The 17887-nt window shown below is 36.1% G+C and overlaps 1 protein-coding gene across 2 annotated transcripts; it reads left to right on the top strand.

Annotated features, from left to right (window-relative positions):
- The first annotated feature begins 338 nt into the window (after positions 1-338).
- Positions 339-17363, top strand: LOC306851905 (BAR/IMD domain-containing adapter protein 2-like 1). 2 transcript variants are annotated; one of them, XM_079388406.1, is made up of 14 exons: positions 339-562; positions 1447-1522; positions 1697-1783; positions 5693-5754; positions 7264-7335; positions 7428-7562; positions 10043-10195; positions 10870-11025; positions 11206-11326; positions 11513-11726; positions 13408-13467; positions 13585-13741; positions 16104-16147; positions 16244-17363. In XM_079388406.1, the coding sequence occupies exons 1-14, from the start codon at positions 512-514 to the stop codon at positions 16314-16316; spliced, it is 1461 nt and encodes a 486-aa protein (XP_079244532.1). In that variant the 5' UTR covers positions 339-511; the 3' UTR covers positions 16317-17363. The 2 variants fall into 2 exon arrangements, with proteins under 2 accessions (XP_079244532.1, XP_079244531.1); XM_079388405.1 differs by having other exon boundaries at positions 13585-13783; positions 16244-17271.
- The last annotated feature ends 524 nt before the right edge of the window (positions 17364-17887 follow it).

The following is a 17887-nucleotide window of genomic DNA, read 5'->3' on the forward strand; positions in this document are numbered from 1 at the left end:
TGCACAAAATGATTTCAGTTTTTGACAATGAATTAGCTAACAAAATAAAAATAAATTAAATTCTAGACCATTGTTTTATTTATTGTCATAAGATAAAATAATGTTTTTATTTTAAGGGCATTATTAACATATATTCACAGTGAAAAAAATACATCAAAGTTCAGCCCAAATGTCTTTAACAATATATTTTTTCATCATCATTACAGAACCAAAAAAACATATAAATAAGCGAGAAGAGGAACAAGAATGTCTTTATTTCTGTTTGGCCATAGACAGCTGTGACGTCACGGATCCCACCTGTCCACGTGTGGCATGAGGTCGCGCGGAAAGGTTTCATCCTCCTTCAGAGCATCAGTGCAGCAGAGTATTGTGTTCTTCTCGAGAGCGCTAGAGCGCTCGCTTCTCTGACGCTTCACACGCGCTAACAGGTGGGAAGAAAACACAGCTTTACGATTTGAACGGGGAAAGTTGAATCATTGTCAGCAAGGACGTTTGGAGAATACCGGCAAAAATGTCTCGAACCCCGGAGGACGTGAACAAACTCACCGAGAGCACATATAAGGTAACGTAGGTTTAAACTGCGTTTATCTTCTTGGTCATACATTGTGTATGTATATAATTTGTCATTGACCACCTATTATTAAACCCAGTACATGCAGCCTTGTGAAAGTTGTGTTGATTTGTTTGATAATGAAGTGTTATTTTATGGAACTCTTACGTTTTGTCATTAAGGTGCGTTGAAGTTGTGTAATAGGCATGAGTGCATTTTAAAGTGCTTCAGCTGGGTTTCTGGGTTGAGTTAAGAAACCAGTTTGTGCTGAATTGTTTCTGTTACTGCATACCTGACTGTTCATTGTTTTGCCAAGGGTGTGTTCTTGGGTAATAGCCAAGGAACTGCCCAGAATTACATTACAGTAGGGCATTTCAATAGAGACCCAGAGGGCCCTATACTTTAGCGGACTTTGTTCTCATAGGCAATATAATTAGAAATATAAGTCAATGATTAAACAAGGGTATTTTTAAATACAGTAGATGTATTTTTAGAAAGTGTGTTGTAATTTTTTTTTGCATGGACAATACAATGTGATTTACCTAGAACAGGGTAATATGGGCACTTTTAAATGTAGAAACAGGGACAGTTCACCCCAATTTTTTTTACCATTTAAAAAAAAAAAAAAACCCATTATTTACTCATCATCATATTTCCAAACCGTGAAGAATGTTTTAAGTGTTGTCCATACAGTGAAAATCGATGGGGTCCAAAACAACATTGGATACCACTTACTTGATTGTATAGACAAAAAACTAAAGCATTATACAAAATATCTTCCTTGGGTTAGGCGCCTTAATCTGAGTCAGTTTTGAAGTTTCTTCAGTTTCATTCAGCAGCAGTAAGGTGCTCTCCCTGTAACTTTGAAATATGAGCTTTGTTTCCTGCTCTTCCAGAATGTGATGGAACAGTTTAACCCAGGACTGCGGAATCTGGTTAACCTGGGGAAGAGCTACGACAAAGCAGTGACAGGTAATCACATCAGTTCATTTACAAAAGAATAAATACCCATAACCCTACATTTTTTGCATAAAATATCCCATAAAAGCTCAATAAACTTAAAACTCTGACAAAAATAAATCTGGAATACAGGCAGTCTGGCTACCAGTTCCTGTTAATCAATATGAGTTATTCACTCTCTCATAGCAATGACCTATGCTGGAAAGGCATATTTCGATGCAGTCTCAAAGATTGGGGAAAATGCTGCCGTATCGCCCGTTTCTAGGGAGCTGGGTGAGTATTACTCTCTAAACCATTGCCCAGAAGTCCTAATCTGGCTTTCGCTGATATAGATGTGCTCTGTGCAAAGCGGGCTTAACATTTCCTAGCAGATGATTCATTGTACTCAACGTGTCTTGGAATATGCTGTGCCAGTTATTTCCTCATTTTCTCAAATAGAGGTATACATTTGCGTCTGCTTAACGCCCCAGACAGGGTTGGTTCTTGTTGACTTTTTGTGACTCAGCATCAGTTTGATTCATATTTTTGGAAATAATGACAGTGCTTACTGTGATTTATAAACCGCCATCTGTTTAATGGCAACTTTTCATACTCGCCACTGCAGGTCCGGTGGAAGAAAATGATACCTTTTTAAGTGCAAATTACAAAGATTAATGGCTTTGTCTTCACATTAATCTGTTAATTTAACCAAAAAATGGTACACACCGTTCTTAGTACAAATACTTTTTACTTACTGTAATTGAGCTTTTGCTTTCCAGTGAAGTGTTCTTTTGTGATTTACTGAGCTTCACTGGCTTTATCGTTCCTAGTTTTTCCTGGAATCCCTTTCAGACAGCTCAAATGACCACCAGACTGTATGGATTCTCTCACATGTTTTGCACAGACCGCCAGCAAACACACAAAGTAAACAGCGATTCTGTGAGACTTTGTCTACAAACCTTTCCACCTCTGATGCCTTTGAGAAAAGCATCACAGCTTGAATATTCCAGTGGAACATGCAAATTCAAAGTGCTTGCCATTGAAATTCACATTTAGTTTAGTCATAAGACCATCCGTCATATTACCATTTTATGCTGTACCGTTCTAATGCTGTAGTGATTACTGGTGCAAACCTTATCTGCAAATTTTCATAATGACCTTTAAGAGTATTATGACAGTGTGTTCCGTATATAAGGAATGCATAACTTATGATTGCTTGTGACTCTTGATTAAGTGAGCATTGTGTCAGCATCAACATGCCTGAAAGAAAGTTCTGGAAGAGTTAGAAATAAATGTTGGTTAACAACACAATTTGAACTTAGTAGTAATTAATATGAACTGCAGACTGCATGTCTGGGCCAAATGTCTCATCAAATGGTACTACATAATGAATTACCATTGTAACTCTCCATTTAGTTCTTAAAGTGATTTCTCTAGGGACTTTAAACATTCAGTCGGAGATGTATGACTGGAATGTAAGAAGTGCTGTTTAGTCACCACCCTTTTTCTTCTCCTTTGCTGACACGCTCTTCTAACATTAAGAACATGAACATTCACATGTACGTGTACTTTTGTTATTTTAACGAAACAAGTTCCTTAATGTCAAGGTGTTTGACATCTTATGGTGGAATTGCTTTTGACAGACATATCTTACAGCACAAACAGCAACCAGAATGTGGTTGGTAGGAACATGGTGAATTTCTGAAAGACTGTTTGGTTTAGGTGTTTGACGATGTGAAGTGAAAAATGTCATTTGTTGGGAATGTGGCTATTTATCAACCCCTTGGAGCATTTTACAGGTTAATTAGTTTTTTTGTTTTTTTAGATATTTACTGTAGTTGGCAGTAGGGCTGTGCGATATAAAAAGAAATACATTAAAAAGTCTAGCTTTTCATATTATGCTCTATCGTTTATTTCGTGGTGTCGCAAAATACATTGTTTACAGTAATACTTTTTCATCATTTGGATGACTGCAATCTTTACACACCACCACGGGACGTGAAGGGAGACAAAACCAGGTGGAGAGCGACCAGCCAGGACAAAACGAGGAGCTCGTTCCTAAACGAGGGACTACATCTATAGCATGAACACGCGTTTTTAAGCTGTTGAAACAACAGAGCTATATGCGTGCACAGTCTCTTTTTCTGTCTGAGAGGAGCTCGCATTTTTTGCCGCTTTATTGGCTTTGAACGATTACATAAACACAATTATATGCGTCATAATCCTCATCTTTGCAAGTATCCTCATAAACACAGTGATTTAGGTCTTAAGAGAGAGCAAACAGCGGAAAAAGAAAATGCATATGTAACAGTATATTGGATCCAGACTTCGATCTTAAAGGGGAAGTTGTCCAATATTCGTCCTGTCTGCCATTCATATTAATCAAACAACAATGCTCTTGACTAGATCACTTTTGAAACTTTAATAAGAAGAAATTAAAAATAATAATTATATATTTGTATATATACATATATATATATATATATATATATATATGGACCGTGACATGGGGATATGCATGTCACTGTGATCTGTGAATGCCACATGCATGAGAAATCTTCTGTCCTAACACAGACACCTCCAAGGGGAAAAAAATCTAAAGAAAAATTTGCAGGCTGAAAACATTTTGATGAGAAATATGTACAACCTCAAATGGAGGAAATGGTAGCTAGTGTCAATTCCAACATGAGCTGCTGTTTGCAATACATTTTACTTTAATTATCCGACACTTCTCTAAGTAAAAACAGATATTCAATGATTTAAAAAAAAATACTGTAACATTTAAGCAGAATACAAATTTGCTAAAACATTGCCCAAATGGTTAATTAGTTAACATTACCCAAAAACCTTCACAACCAAAGTGACATCAGCAGAAAAGAAAAGTTGCTTCAAACTGGAATAGCAAATAATAACATTTTGCTTTAAGACTACAAGTTCAACAAATTACCGAGTCTCTGTGATGTCACTCTCTCATATTTTATGTCAAAAATTCTATAAATGGATTTTGGGATTTTTTTGATAACGATAATTAGATGATATTTTGCCGAGTGTGTTATTGTGCTGATATCTGACTACCGTAGACAGCTGCAGTTTTTGATATTCTTCATATTCTGTGTGGTCAGTTCACATCAGTGAATTTTTTTTTTTTATCTTTTCATATAAGTTTAAATAGATTTTTACCTTTTATGGGCAATTTTACCTTTAATAAAGCCATTTTTTTCTAAAAGTGTGCATCTTTTGAGTCAAATTGTTACATTTAATCAGTCAATTAGATTAATATGACATTTAGGCAGTTACCAAACAAATGAAACCAGTATCATCAAAATTAATCTATGCAGAAGTTGTGTCTGAAGTGGCATTTAGATGTATTTACACACTGTTTAATGCAGCTCAGAGGGACATGGGTGCTTTAACCTGCACTTACAAATTACCGATTGTAACTAACTGACTACTGTAAATAATCTGAAATAAACATCAAACATCATTCACATCACATTTTTTCTGTAATCTGACATATTTGTGAAATGGGATATTCAAGGTGGAAAATTGTAGGATGGGAAACTCCCACCCTTGTTTTTTTTCCTGATCCAATCAAAGAGATTCATTAAGCAGAGTAAAAAAATAAATAATGTGCACTGATGAATTATGTGCAAGTTTGAACATGAATGTGCATTATGTAAAATTTAATTTGCATTACACTTTTTCATTTGGCTTTTATGCAATGAAAATTTGATTTTACTGATACTGATTCATTTGTAGGCACTACTCATAATCCATTTAGGCTTTCCATAATCCATCAGCAGGGATGCCCTGTAACCTTTGTAAGGTTGTGCACTTTAATGCAACATTTCTAGGGGTTGTGAAAACACAGAGCAGGTGCTGACACTCAGTACAAAGATGGCATTTACTGACTTACTCTGCTGACCTTGCCATGTTAATGATGCTATTATAACTGCTGGATGAGTGATAATGCTACAGCTCACATCTGCTTGTTTGCTGTAAAGTTTGTTTTTATGAGCAGCACTAATGGAGCCCCAGCTAGATGAAATGACACTGATCATACAGAGTAGGAGAATGCATGAAAAAGTTATAGTCATAGGGGAGTCGTGTACAGAGAAGACAACTTTGAACTGTTTTTCCAGTCGAGATGGAAAAAAAACTAGAAAAAATCCTATAAATATCATGTTTCATTTTTCTTCTCAGGAGTGGTGTTAATGGAGATTTCAGAAGTGCATAAGAAGGTCCAACTGGAGCTGGAGGAGACTGTAAGTATGCAATATAGTTTTTTCTCCAACTCCAGAGGAAACTGTAGATATTGATAGGTATTCAGTATGTTCCTCTTTAATTCTGTGTAGTTTTAATACCCTTGTTTCTTCATATAATGCATTGTCTTCTCGAGTATTAGTAACATCTTGGAGCCTTTTGTGATTTTTGAACATGTTTGAACATGATTTTCTGAGGGTAATTTCCTAAAATTCAGAATTATTAATATTATTATTACGCCTTATGGAATATACACTACCATTCAAAAGTTTGGGGACAATAAGATTTTTAAAAAAGAAATGAATACTTTTATTAACGGATGCAATAAATTAGTTAAAAGTGACAGTAAAGACATTTACAATATTATAAAAGAAAGTCTATTTAAAATAAAAAGCAAGTCTCTTTGAAGACTTCATGTAAACTCCCACTGCTATACCTGGGTTTCATCTTTGCAAATGAAACATAATTACATGTGTAACTTTTAGAAATGTTTACAAGTACAACTGCTGATATTAACTTATAGTTAAAAAGTGTTGATTATAGCATAATTGTAGCCTTCCTACCATTAGGATCTGTTGGAATGTAATGTTATTTTTAGTGCATTGATCCTGTAGCTCTGTTCTCTGCTTCTCATCTCATTAATGTGCCAGTGGGCAGGGCAAAAGATGCAATGATGTAGAAGTAGATATTGATCTGATTCTGTAGGGCTGAGCTTTTGTCACAGTATTATGTCATACTGAGACAAAATCCGAAACACTTCATTTTGGCAGCTTGGTTTCAGTAACAGCTGTTTTTGGACCAATGAGGAAGTTTTGAGTTCTGAAACTTACAGGATGTTTTTATAGTACAATAACCTCTTACATGTCAAAAACTCAGGGAAAATGACCCTGACCCCATGACCCCTTTAAAATGGAAAACTGTTCATGACCCCAAACGTCTGTAAGGTAGTGTATAAATATATAAAGTAGCATCATAAGAGCAGTACTAAAAATACAAAATGCAATTTTTATGAAATAAACATCTTCAATGAATATTTAAACCTATGAACAAAACTGTAGCAGGCAGTGCTATTGGAGAAAAATTTTAGGACATTGGATTTGGATTTGTATTATGTTGATTGTATTTATATGTATTTGTAACTTCAAACATTCTTGCAGTCACTTGATCACATAAATGCTGACATTATAAATCATACAATAATATTTTGCCTTCGGGATAGTGTGTGTGCTGAACCTATCTGAGGTTTGTGACTGTATTAAGGGCTGACCCTCTGCTCTCTTGACTTTCAGAGCTTTTCTTCCTCCCAAACCATTTTTTAATCAGATGATATTAGGTATTCAGACTCACAGTGTTGTGAATATTTAGCTACCTAAGCTGATAAGATAACCCTTTTGTTCGACTTCTGTAAATAATGTTATCATTGTTGTGGAATTATAGGGAGACTTGCAATTCACTGTAATGGATTGTTATCGCTCTGTGGTGATTTATCTCCATTAAACTTGTTGCTACAGTTCAAGAAGTTCCACAGAGAGCTCATCACTGAACTGGAAAGCAAAACAGATATGGATATCAAGTACATGAATGTAAGTAACGTTCAGTCAAGCAATACTTCCCATTCCCTCACCTGTGCAAGCAGGGACATCTCACGAACGTTGTGGTATTACAATCCCTCTAGGCCACTTTCAAAAGATACCAGTCAGAACACAAATTGAAGCAAGACTTTTTAGACAAATCACAGGTTGACCTGAAGAAACTGCGCAGAAAAAGTCAAGGGAAGCATTCATCCAAGTATGAGATCAAAGAAAATGAGGTGAGGTTTCTTGTATTTTTTTTTCTTATGAAATTGCAGTCTTTTCTGTCTGATCATTTAATCGTATACATAACAGAGCTGTTCAGTTTGTAGTCCTACGTTTTGGAAGAAAATGAACAATTAGCAGAAAATTTGCATTTTTGAGTCATTTTTTCCTTCTGTAATTTCCTCTGGGTTTTTAGATAAATATTGCTTGAACTGACACACATATTTTCTCAACATAAATGCTGTGTGCATTAAGTTGCTAACAATTTGCTTGAAGTTGCAAGAAACGAAAGTAGCGACAGATCTTTTCTTTCATATTTTGATGTATGAGTGTAACTGATTATCGAAAAAGAAAAAATATGGATAGGACTTAAATAGGCAGGGACTTGGTTGTGTGCATCGGTTGTTGATTGGATTTTGAGATGAGGGTGTTGCACTTAAAAAAACTGATGGCAGATGAATCAACAGAGAAAAGTCTGTCATGGAAGTTCCTTCAGTGAATAGAGATGAGATAAACCATTTATTCATGAGATAGGGTTAAAAAACTTTAATGAAGTCTGCAACTAACAAAGATGTGTTTACATGCTTGATGAGTCACCAATTATAGTCTATATATAGTAACATTAAAAAAACAACAGTGACTTTAAAATTCATTCAGTTTGTAATTTATTTTGTAGGGCATAAGGTTGAATTTTTTTCAAGTAATATTCATGACAGACATTATATTACTCGCCGACCCAAACCTACTATTCTAAAAGCAAATAGAAAGTTCTCGAGGAAAACCATCACAAAGGGTTGGCTCTACATGACAAATGGGAACAGCTCTATTCAATTAAGCTTCTGGCTCAATATCAGAAACATGATTTGACACTTGTGCTGAATCTGTTGCAGTAGATTTTAATAGTCTGTTTTAATAGCTCAACAGTCACCATTGTGTTCCTCCTTTCAAAGGCACATTGTTTCTTTATGTAATGTGTTTGCTTTAGAGTTTATTTCAGTCTTATTTTGAGACAGATGTCTGAAAGAAAATTGAACTGAGCCGCTGCTTCATTTAACAAAGCATCACTCACAATCATGTAAATTGTTTTCACTGAAGAAAACATTCAGAATAAAATGCGTTTCAGTCATTGTGTGATTTGTGCTTTCTTTGCAAATCACAATGAGTCCGAAATTAGTTTAAAATTGCCATTGTAAACACAGTATCAAACTTAAAAAAATCATTTTGGATTGAAGCCATATGATAGCCACGTGGGCAAGTGCTCTGACATATGGTGAGGTTGCTTTTTTGGGCAACTTGAGGTTTAGTCCTGTCTTGAGGTGCTTTCCCGTTCAAATTGCCCTCTCTCCTCTTCCATGATTTTCTGTCTGCCCTTCTACTGTCCTATCTAAAATTAAGGCAAAAAAGCCCAAAAACATTTTGGGTGGGGGCAAATGAAGTACATATATGAAAACCTGTTTCCCATCATGTAAATATCTATATTTTGAGTTGATGAGATATAATTTATCATAGCTGGGACTGAAATCTCATCCAAAACCATGTCAGGTCATGTCCCTGACAAAATCCAACAAATAATAATTTAATATAGTGTGACGGGGTGGAAGAATCACGCGACAAGGAGAGCTCAAATAAATACCCTGGAGGGTGGATTTATTAGTGATAAGGGGTGCTGAGTGAAGTGTGAGTTGCTGAGGTGGGGCGGTGCTCTCCGTGCGTGATTTTTCCCTCGGAGCGGTGAGTCCGTGCTGTGCTCGTGGCAGGGCTGGATCGGTCACACGCGTATCTGAAAACTGCACGAGATAGCACGTTAATTCTCAGCTTCATGGAGATCAATCTCCCCCTGTGTTAGCCTCACACGGCTTATATGGCCGCGGGCAAATGGGCCACAGGTGTGGCCGATCCAGGCGTGATGAGCGAGTGCAGGTGTCTCGCTTCTGTCTCCAGGGCAACGCTGATGAGTGCTCAGGACGCTCGTCACAATAGCCATGAAGTCATATCATTCGTATTTGTAATGCACTGCTGTTGTTAAAGCCAATGCTTGTGTAGGACCTTCTTGTCCAGACATGATCTGCAAATAAAAAAATTATTCTGAAAACAACTCCAAGGAAACAAGCAACGTTCACAGTCACTATGACAACTTGCACAGAACTATAATAGCGAGGGGAATCCTGGGAAGAAGAGCAGAGCTCTGTTTCTGGTGTAATTTTCACAGGTCTACTTGGTAGCAGCTCTGTTCTATAAAAGTAATGAATCCTCAGTCTGGAAAGAGAGTTACTCATGAGAAAATGAATGCATTAGCATGAGGTGTTGACTGTGGACTTCATAATGATATGATTGATGTCTCATTTTATTGAATGTGATGTTTTGTTTTTCTCAATGCAGTATGTCCCAAAAAATGTTAATTTCAAGCAAGAATTCAAGAACATATCTGTTCCTTGCTAGCTGACTACTGTGAGTATGATGTGATGCCATATCTTATGATCATTATTATCTTTAGTGTGTGGAGACCATCTCATCCCGGCAGACAGACATGCAGATGTTTATTGCAGAAGGATATAAGGAAGCTCTGCTGGAAGAGAAAAGGAGGTTCTGCTTCTTAGCGGAGAAACACTGTGCCTTCAGCTATCAGCTAATAGCCTTCCACGACAAGGTGACCCACTGAAAATATTCAGCTTTCTAAATTGATAAATATTAAACTCACTGGTGTTCCAGTTAATGCTGTTAGATGTGGCAGCAACAATAAATCAGAAGTAATGGCACAATACTGTTGAAAAGTCTGGAGTTGTTAATATTTTTGATTGTATTTGAAAAAAGTCTCTTATGCTCACCGTGGCTGCATTTATTTGATTAGAAATACAGTAAGAATTGTAATATTTTGTAAGTATTATTACAATTACAAATAACTGTTTTGATGTATAACATTTTTACAATTTTAATACATTTAAAAATTTAGGTAAAATATAATTCATTCCAGTGATGGTAGAAGCCATTACCCAGGTTTTTAGTGTCATATCATCCTTCAGAAACGATTCTATTATGTTGATTTGATGCTCCAGAAATATTTCTGATTATTATCAATGATGTAAACATTTGTGCTGTTTAATGTTTTTGTGGAACTATGATAAAAAAAAAACTCAGGATTATTTTAATAGGAAGTTCAAAAGAAATCTTTTGTAACATTACTTTTACTTTTGATCAATTTAATTGATCCTTACTGAATAAAAGTATTAATTTGTTTCCAAAAAATAATACTGACCTTTTGAATGGTAGTTTACCTTGTTTTGCCATTCTTCCTTTGAACAGTTTTTGCACTTTCCCCCACAGGCCAAGGAAATGCTGACCGTCACACTATCCAGCTGGCAAGATAAGTGTACCGATGCCACCAAGGTGCCCGACACAGTGATAGCCATGATCAAGGGTCTACAGACTCCAATATCAGTCATGCCAGAGTTCTCGCCTGCGTTGGAGCACAGTGACAGGGTTAGTCTCACACAGAAGAGAATGTACCACCATTAACATATGAGTATGTGTAAATGCTCCTTTTTATGTTTGAGAGCCACATATAATTTTGTTGTTTAAGTAGATTACCAACTGATTGAGTTTTGTTCAAAACGGCACACTGACTTTAAGGTCTCTGTGTTGTCGCATTTTTCTCTTCAGACCAATTCTGGTTCAATTGTTCCACCCCCAGCCCCATCACTCAAAGCTCACACAAGCCCACTGGCCAGCATGTTCTCCCAGGACTTTCCTAAAACCCCCATCCCATCAGAGCTGTACTCAGGCAAGCTCACAACTTCTTACACTTTGATCTAATCGGACTTCATTTCTTCCGCTCTCAACAATCAAGCGTACTAGTCTGTGTTGATAAGGCATTCCTTGAAATGTAGCTGTGATTACTGATCTAGCTGAATACTGCCACAAAATATCTTTCATTAATGTCACGTAAATTGGACTTTGCAATCTACAGATCAAGACAGCCTAGATGGAAACGGCTTGTCTAGGTCTGAGTCTGTGTCTAGCGGTATGGATATGGCGAAGAAGACCAGGGTGCAAACTATCTTCCCCCACACAGCAGGGAATAACGAGACCCTGCTGAGCTTTGATGATGGAGACATCATTACACTGCTTATTCAAGAGGAGAGGGATGGATGGCTGTATGGAGAACTAGAACATACTGGACAGTAAGTGAACCATTATATAGGACTGCTTGTTTTTCATCCCCAGAGATAGTTTGCTCAAAAATGAAAGTTATTGCTACATTACTCACCCTCATGATGTTACAAACCTGTATGTGTACTGTACTGTGGAACAGTAAAAAAAAAAATATTATATATATATATATATATATATATATATATATATATATATATATATATATATATATAATAAAATATATTTTATTCTGATAAATATAAGAATATATCATTTTTTTTTAATTATATGGACAAAACAGTTGAAACATTCTTTAAAAATGTTCTTGTGTTCTGCAGAAAAAAAGTACATTTTACAGGTTTGGAACAATATGAGGGACCTTGAGGACACTGCAAATTTTCACTGCAAATCTTTGTCCATGCTGCCCTTTGACTTGAATGTTAGCAACATCAGCTTTCCTGAGCTGGAAAGATTGGTTACATGTTTCTGTTCATTAGATTTACTCTGTTAATTTGCAGAATTTGGCGAGACATGTTCAACATGTCAGACATGTTAGAGGTGCTTGTGCACGTCATTGAGAGAAAACAAACATGCTGCTGCCGTAAGCCTGTGCATGGGCCTAAATATATTGTACTTTGCATGAAACAAAACTGTTGCCTTCATTTAGACAAATTTTATTCTTGCATTTAGTAGTTTTTAAATTACGTGTGAAATCAAAGTTCATGCTATTTAGTTTAAGAAAAAAATAGATCAAAATCTGCAAAATTGCTTCCCCTCTGGAATGGTGTTTCTTCTCGGACCATCCCCTCCAACCGTCAGTCTGCTGCGAGCTGTAGATGGCAAAAAATGGCCTGTCCTCTATTTTTTTTTTCTAATTCAATTTTTTTAAATACATCTGAAGTATGTAATGAAGTTAAGCAGGTCTGAGCTTCTGGTTCACACAGACTTTAACAACAAACACGAGGAAAACTTTTGTACTGTGCAGCTCTGCTTTATCTTAAAAATTCACAGAGACAGCGAAAAAATTAGCTCAGATACACAATAATAATAATGTCATTTATGTGCAACTAAATTTGTTAACCTGTTCATCATTACTGTAAAGCTGAATTTCAGTCGATTTGGTTAGATTCGATTAAACTGTCAGATTTTTTGAGAATGACAAACTTTGCAATTCCTTTTGCTGACACTAAAAACAATATTTTAAAGCTAACAGGTGCATCTGTTCTTTGTATTAACGTGAATTTAATCATTCATCCATAGCAGCATGCAAACGAGAGGTCAAATGATCCTTCTGCAGTGGAGGCATCAGTGGCTGTGCTTTGTGTGGTCTTATACTTGTTTGTTTTGCATATTTTAATGAGCAGCTCTGCCATTTCAGAAGTCCAAGGTCCACAGATTTTCCCCTCACCCATTATGCTGTCAGCACTATTTTGAGAAGTGAAAATGTCTTAATGCACTGATGCACTCTTGAAGGCTCAGTTCAAATTTATGTGGAGCTGGTGGTGTGGCAGTTGCTAAGCAACCAAAACCGAATCTACTCTTCATGGTACATGGTGTTTCATTTTACATTTGTGCCAATACAGTGGTTTTTGATTAGTCATACAGTAGTTGAAATCAAAAAGCCTCAATGCATATGGAAATTGAGCCAGTACCCATTTTTGTTAGAAAATCATGATGGAAATTATGGATATTTTTTGTTTTTAATTGCAGACGGGGCTGGTTTCCCTCATCTTATTGTCGGTCTTACAATGAGCCAGTGATTGCCAACAGGTGTGTCTGCTTTTCCTTTGAATTTGAGTCAAAATCATGTGATTTGAGCTGAAACTAACAATGTTTTTCAGTAAGAAAAAAACAGTAAGACATCGATTTATGTATTTTGTTCAGCAGAGTTGAGAGCCCATTGCATAGCCAGAATGTGACTGATCCAGAGCAGCCGGAGGAAGACGAGGAGGTGGAGGAACCCGTGTTGCTGCCCCCGCCTGACTACAGTGACTCATCCAGGGACAGACCCATCAAGCCCTCCACTCCCTCTCCACAGAACATGGTAAACACACTGTGTTGGCGAATAGGAAAGCTAAGTCCAAAGGTAGTTGGAAAAGCAGCCGTTTTCTGTAAATAGAGACAGAGAGGAGTATCTGGGCCTCTTATCCTTTTGTGTTTGACATAAAGTAGGCAAAGTCATTGGTGTATTCTGAGAGGGAGTCCCCTGATCGGATCAGGTTTCCTTCTAGGGCGAACATGAAACCTCTATTAATTGCACAGAGGGTGCATGTAGAAAATGCATACAGTGCATTTAAAGATGCATACAACACTGTTGCTGTATAAAATAATTCACTTGGCTGGGAACAAAAAAAAGTAAAGACATTACAAAAGATCTCTTCAAATAAATATTGTTCTTTTAAAAACGTTTAACTCAGTTTATTTATCAGATTTCAACATTGATAAGAAATGTTTCTTGAGCACCAAATCGGCATATTACAAATAACAAATAAACGCAGCCTTGGTGAGCTTCAGAGACTTTCAAAAAAAAATATATATATATATATATATACATTAAAGATTTGTAAAATGAAAAAATAAATAAGACTGCACTATTTTTAAGTCACTAATCATAAAATAAGTTTGAGACACTCATCATGTAAACTCTTTGTATAGAGGATGTAGATGTTCTTCCATTGAAGCTCTTTAGATGATCTCAAATCATGCTGGAGAACACGATCATCAGGTTTTACACAAAATTTATGCTGCTTGAGAGCTGCTGTCATTAAAGCAAAAGCACTTCAAACAAATACTAAAACATTCCGAAATTCTTGTTAAATTTCAAGTTAAACTTTTCTCAAATGATTGCTTCTAATATAATTTGTAACCAATTTCATTCAGTTAGAAAATAATGCAAATAAGATTTATGTAATATAAAATTATATAAAGTGTTTTCACTAGTCTCTTTTGGACCCAGCTATATTTCTTCAGCTAACGTTAGACTTTGAATTTTACAAATTAGATCTACATACGTGGCAATAACCACAAAAGGATACGTTCTGAGACCTGCAATAATGTAACCTTTGTTCTTTGCCAGGGGGCCTAGGGAGGGGTAGATGAATGCTCTGCATTACTATCATTGTGAAAAATAAAAAGACATCTGAAAAATGCTCCCTACTTGGTTTTCACTTTGTGAGGAAGAGTGGAGATATTTAAAGCTGTACTATATCAGCTGATGTCAAACTGAATCTGAATATCTGGCTCCCTCTTCTGAATGACCTCAAGCCACGTGTACTGGGTACTGAGATCAAATTAAAAGTGTTTGGTCACAACTAATTCACCTTGAATGTGATCATGTGTTGATGGGCTGGTGACTCTGGTAAAAGCGTGTGGACTGTTGTGGACGGTCTGATGACCAAAGTCTGTCCTTTGATGAGCATTTTTACGGTATAGTTCGCTCAAAAATAGGAATTCTGTCATTAACTCAATCTCATGTCATTCCAATCCTGTATGCCTTTACCTTTTGCTGTGGAACACACAAAATCTTAATGCAACTTTCTGTTAAACAAGACGTCTTGGTTAATTGTCTGCCATTCTGTTCCTTAACCCATGCTATGACTTACAAAATGAGTCATGTGAAGTATTTTTTGGAGCTGGGGTGGAGGGGAGTGTCACATGGTGTACTTTAATAGTTTGAGTTGTGTTTTTGGGAGTTTTTTTACATTTATTTTTGCAGTTTTTTGCCTTTATTTTGATTGGACAGTAGAGTAATGACAGGAGGGGAAGTGGAAGAGAGAGAGAGAGAGGGCGGAATCCAGAAAGGTCCATGCATGTTTTTGTTTTGTTTTGGATTCTTTTTTAGAGCATGAGAGCCTGTGGTCATATGGGGTACTTTTATGATTTTTTTTTATTTTTATTTTTTTTTATATAATATTGGGTGTTTGACAGCCTGTGGTCACTATGAATATTGGAAAATCTGGAATAATTTGGAATGTCATTAGTGAGTAAATTATGACAGTGTGTTAATTTTTGAGTGACCTACTCCTGTAATATGAAATAAGACCTGCCTTGGACATATTTTCACTCTATGAGTAAGAGAAGGGTGTACTGGGAGTATTCTAAAGAAACATGCATGTTCCCTGACTGTTTAGAGTTCATAGTCACTTGAAGTGTTTATGATTAGATTTTCAACTCTCAGACAGCGAAAGCAAGCGTTTCAAGATTATCAAGATTCCTGACGCATATGATGAGGTCATAAGACACTAAGATTGTTCCAGGTACTTAGTTGCCTGGTGAAGTGACAGAATTATGTGTTGATATCCTAAACGAACCAGTCTGACGGGGAAATCCACTCTGCACATTAACTTCTAAAGAATGGAAGCACGGTTTATGCTGATCACTTTTTATTCTTATTTTTGTGTTTGCAGCAGGCATCTTTGCCAAATGGTCATTCAGTGCCACCATACCTTGGGTGAGTATCTTTTAACAGAATTAATTATCAGTGTTATTACAGTGCACTAGCATTTAACCCATTCTCTGCAATAACAATGTCTGTTTTCCTCATCAGGGGTGGGAATCCATTTGCCACGGTTAAACTACGACCCACCATCACAAATGACAGATCTTCACCAATCATATGATGAGACTGCACACAGCCCCTGCCCTGATGTGAAGTTGTGTCTCAGAGGTTTTGCCTATATTGATGCATTGCCGATATGGCAATGGAACCAAATGAAAGGGTTCTGTTACAACATCAGTTTTAATCCTTAAAGTTTCTAAAAATGCAAACCAACAGATTAAAATTTCCAGGAGGAATTATTTATAAGACTTTTACGCTTTGATTAAATTATTTTAAATTGTAACTGGATTCATACACTTGAGTTTCCAAGACAATGCACAGCACCAAACAGGCTCTTGAATAACAATTTTCTGACCATATTGGTCCTCTATGACTGGGGCCTTGTAAAGGTAAATCGAAAACCCAAATGTATATTTTAAGGGTTGAGTATTGCAGCCCCTAATTAGAAATGCATCGCATAACCAGATCACATTTAATTTCAAAATCCAGTGAAGTAGTGTGAGGTTTGCCAAACTGTTTTGTTTGGTATGGATTCATTTTAGCCTGTTTTTGTTATACAATGTCATGGTTTTGTTGTTTTAAAATGCTTATGTATTCCTTATCCTTCACACCTTTTACACATTTAAAGGAGGACAATGTAAAGACACTTAGCTGAATGGTTTATTTCTAATGTTAAAGATGAGTGCAATGTGTGGTGATAACATTCTTACTAATTGCACAGTTGAATGTTGGCTTATTGGCTTTAGCTGGACATCAGCTTCAACTCATGAGCATTCTTCACTATGGAAGAGAAATCCTTGGGTCCTAAGTAAATACATATTGATTTTTTTTAACAAAGTCTTGTAAATTTGTGTACATGTTATGCCTTTGCAAGCATGTTATCATGTAGGGGATACAGTCTTTTCTGTCATACCCTTTTCTGTTTGTGCTAAATTGATTCATTGCACCATTTCTTGTCATACCACATTACTCCGAAATAAAGATATGTCTATTTGAAATGTTAGATATTATTATTTTACCATTTTTCTGTTATATTTTCTCTGAAAAAAATGCTATTCTCAGTAATAGTTGTCCTGTTCCTTAAAGGATAAAGATGAATACTTATTCCATCTAGATTTATAAATTTGTCATTTTCTAACACACTTTATTAATCATACCCTATAAAATGCGGTATTGGTTAAACTGGTGCAGGTGAGTAAGAAATTTACTGTTCATTGTAAAAATCTGAGTCTGTCATAAATTGGTTTATATGAGGTGGGAGTATCCTGCATGGTGTAAAACTGGATCATATCTAATAGCAGATAACGGATTTGCTTAAGTGCTGTAGTCAAGGCGGCGACGTCCAAAACAAATAGCAGCATTTGCATTGGGTGTTTCTAATCAGACTTTAACCTACAGAAACTTATCCACAATTTGATGTATTTGTCTTTTTCTCTATTATCTCCAAACATTAGCAATAATGTAAAATAATCTCGTTACTAAATAGGCCTATAACAGTAGTAATATAGTCTAACAGATTTTTTTAAAACGTTATTTTTTAAGCAAATCCATAGGCTTCATTTTGAAGATATGGCACAAGACATTACTTTTGGTGCTAGGCAACAAAAGTAATTATCCTATGGGTGGTCCATC

Source organism: Barbus barbus (assembly GCF_936440315.1).
Source record: "Barbus barbus genome assembly, chromosome: 32".
Classification (NCBI taxonomy): domain Eukaryota; kingdom Metazoa; phylum Chordata; class Actinopteri; order Cypriniformes; family Cyprinidae; genus Barbus; species Barbus barbus.

What these genes read in the sequence shown, in the direction of transcription:
- LOC306851905 (XM_079388405.1), top strand. Translation starts at nt 512, where the DNA reads ATGTCTCGAACCCCGGAGGACGTGAACAAACTCACCGAGAGCACATAT. An exon ending in CTACGACAAAGCAGTGACAG is followed by an intron (nt 1,523 to 1,696) that starts GTAATCACATCA and finishes ACTCTCTCATAG; the next exon opens with CAATGACCTATGCTGGAAAG. An exon ending in CGTTGGAGCACAGTGACAGG is followed by an intron (nt 11,026 to 11,205) that starts GTTAGTCTCACA and finishes TTTTCTCTTCAG; the next exon opens with ACCAATTCTGGTTCAATTGT.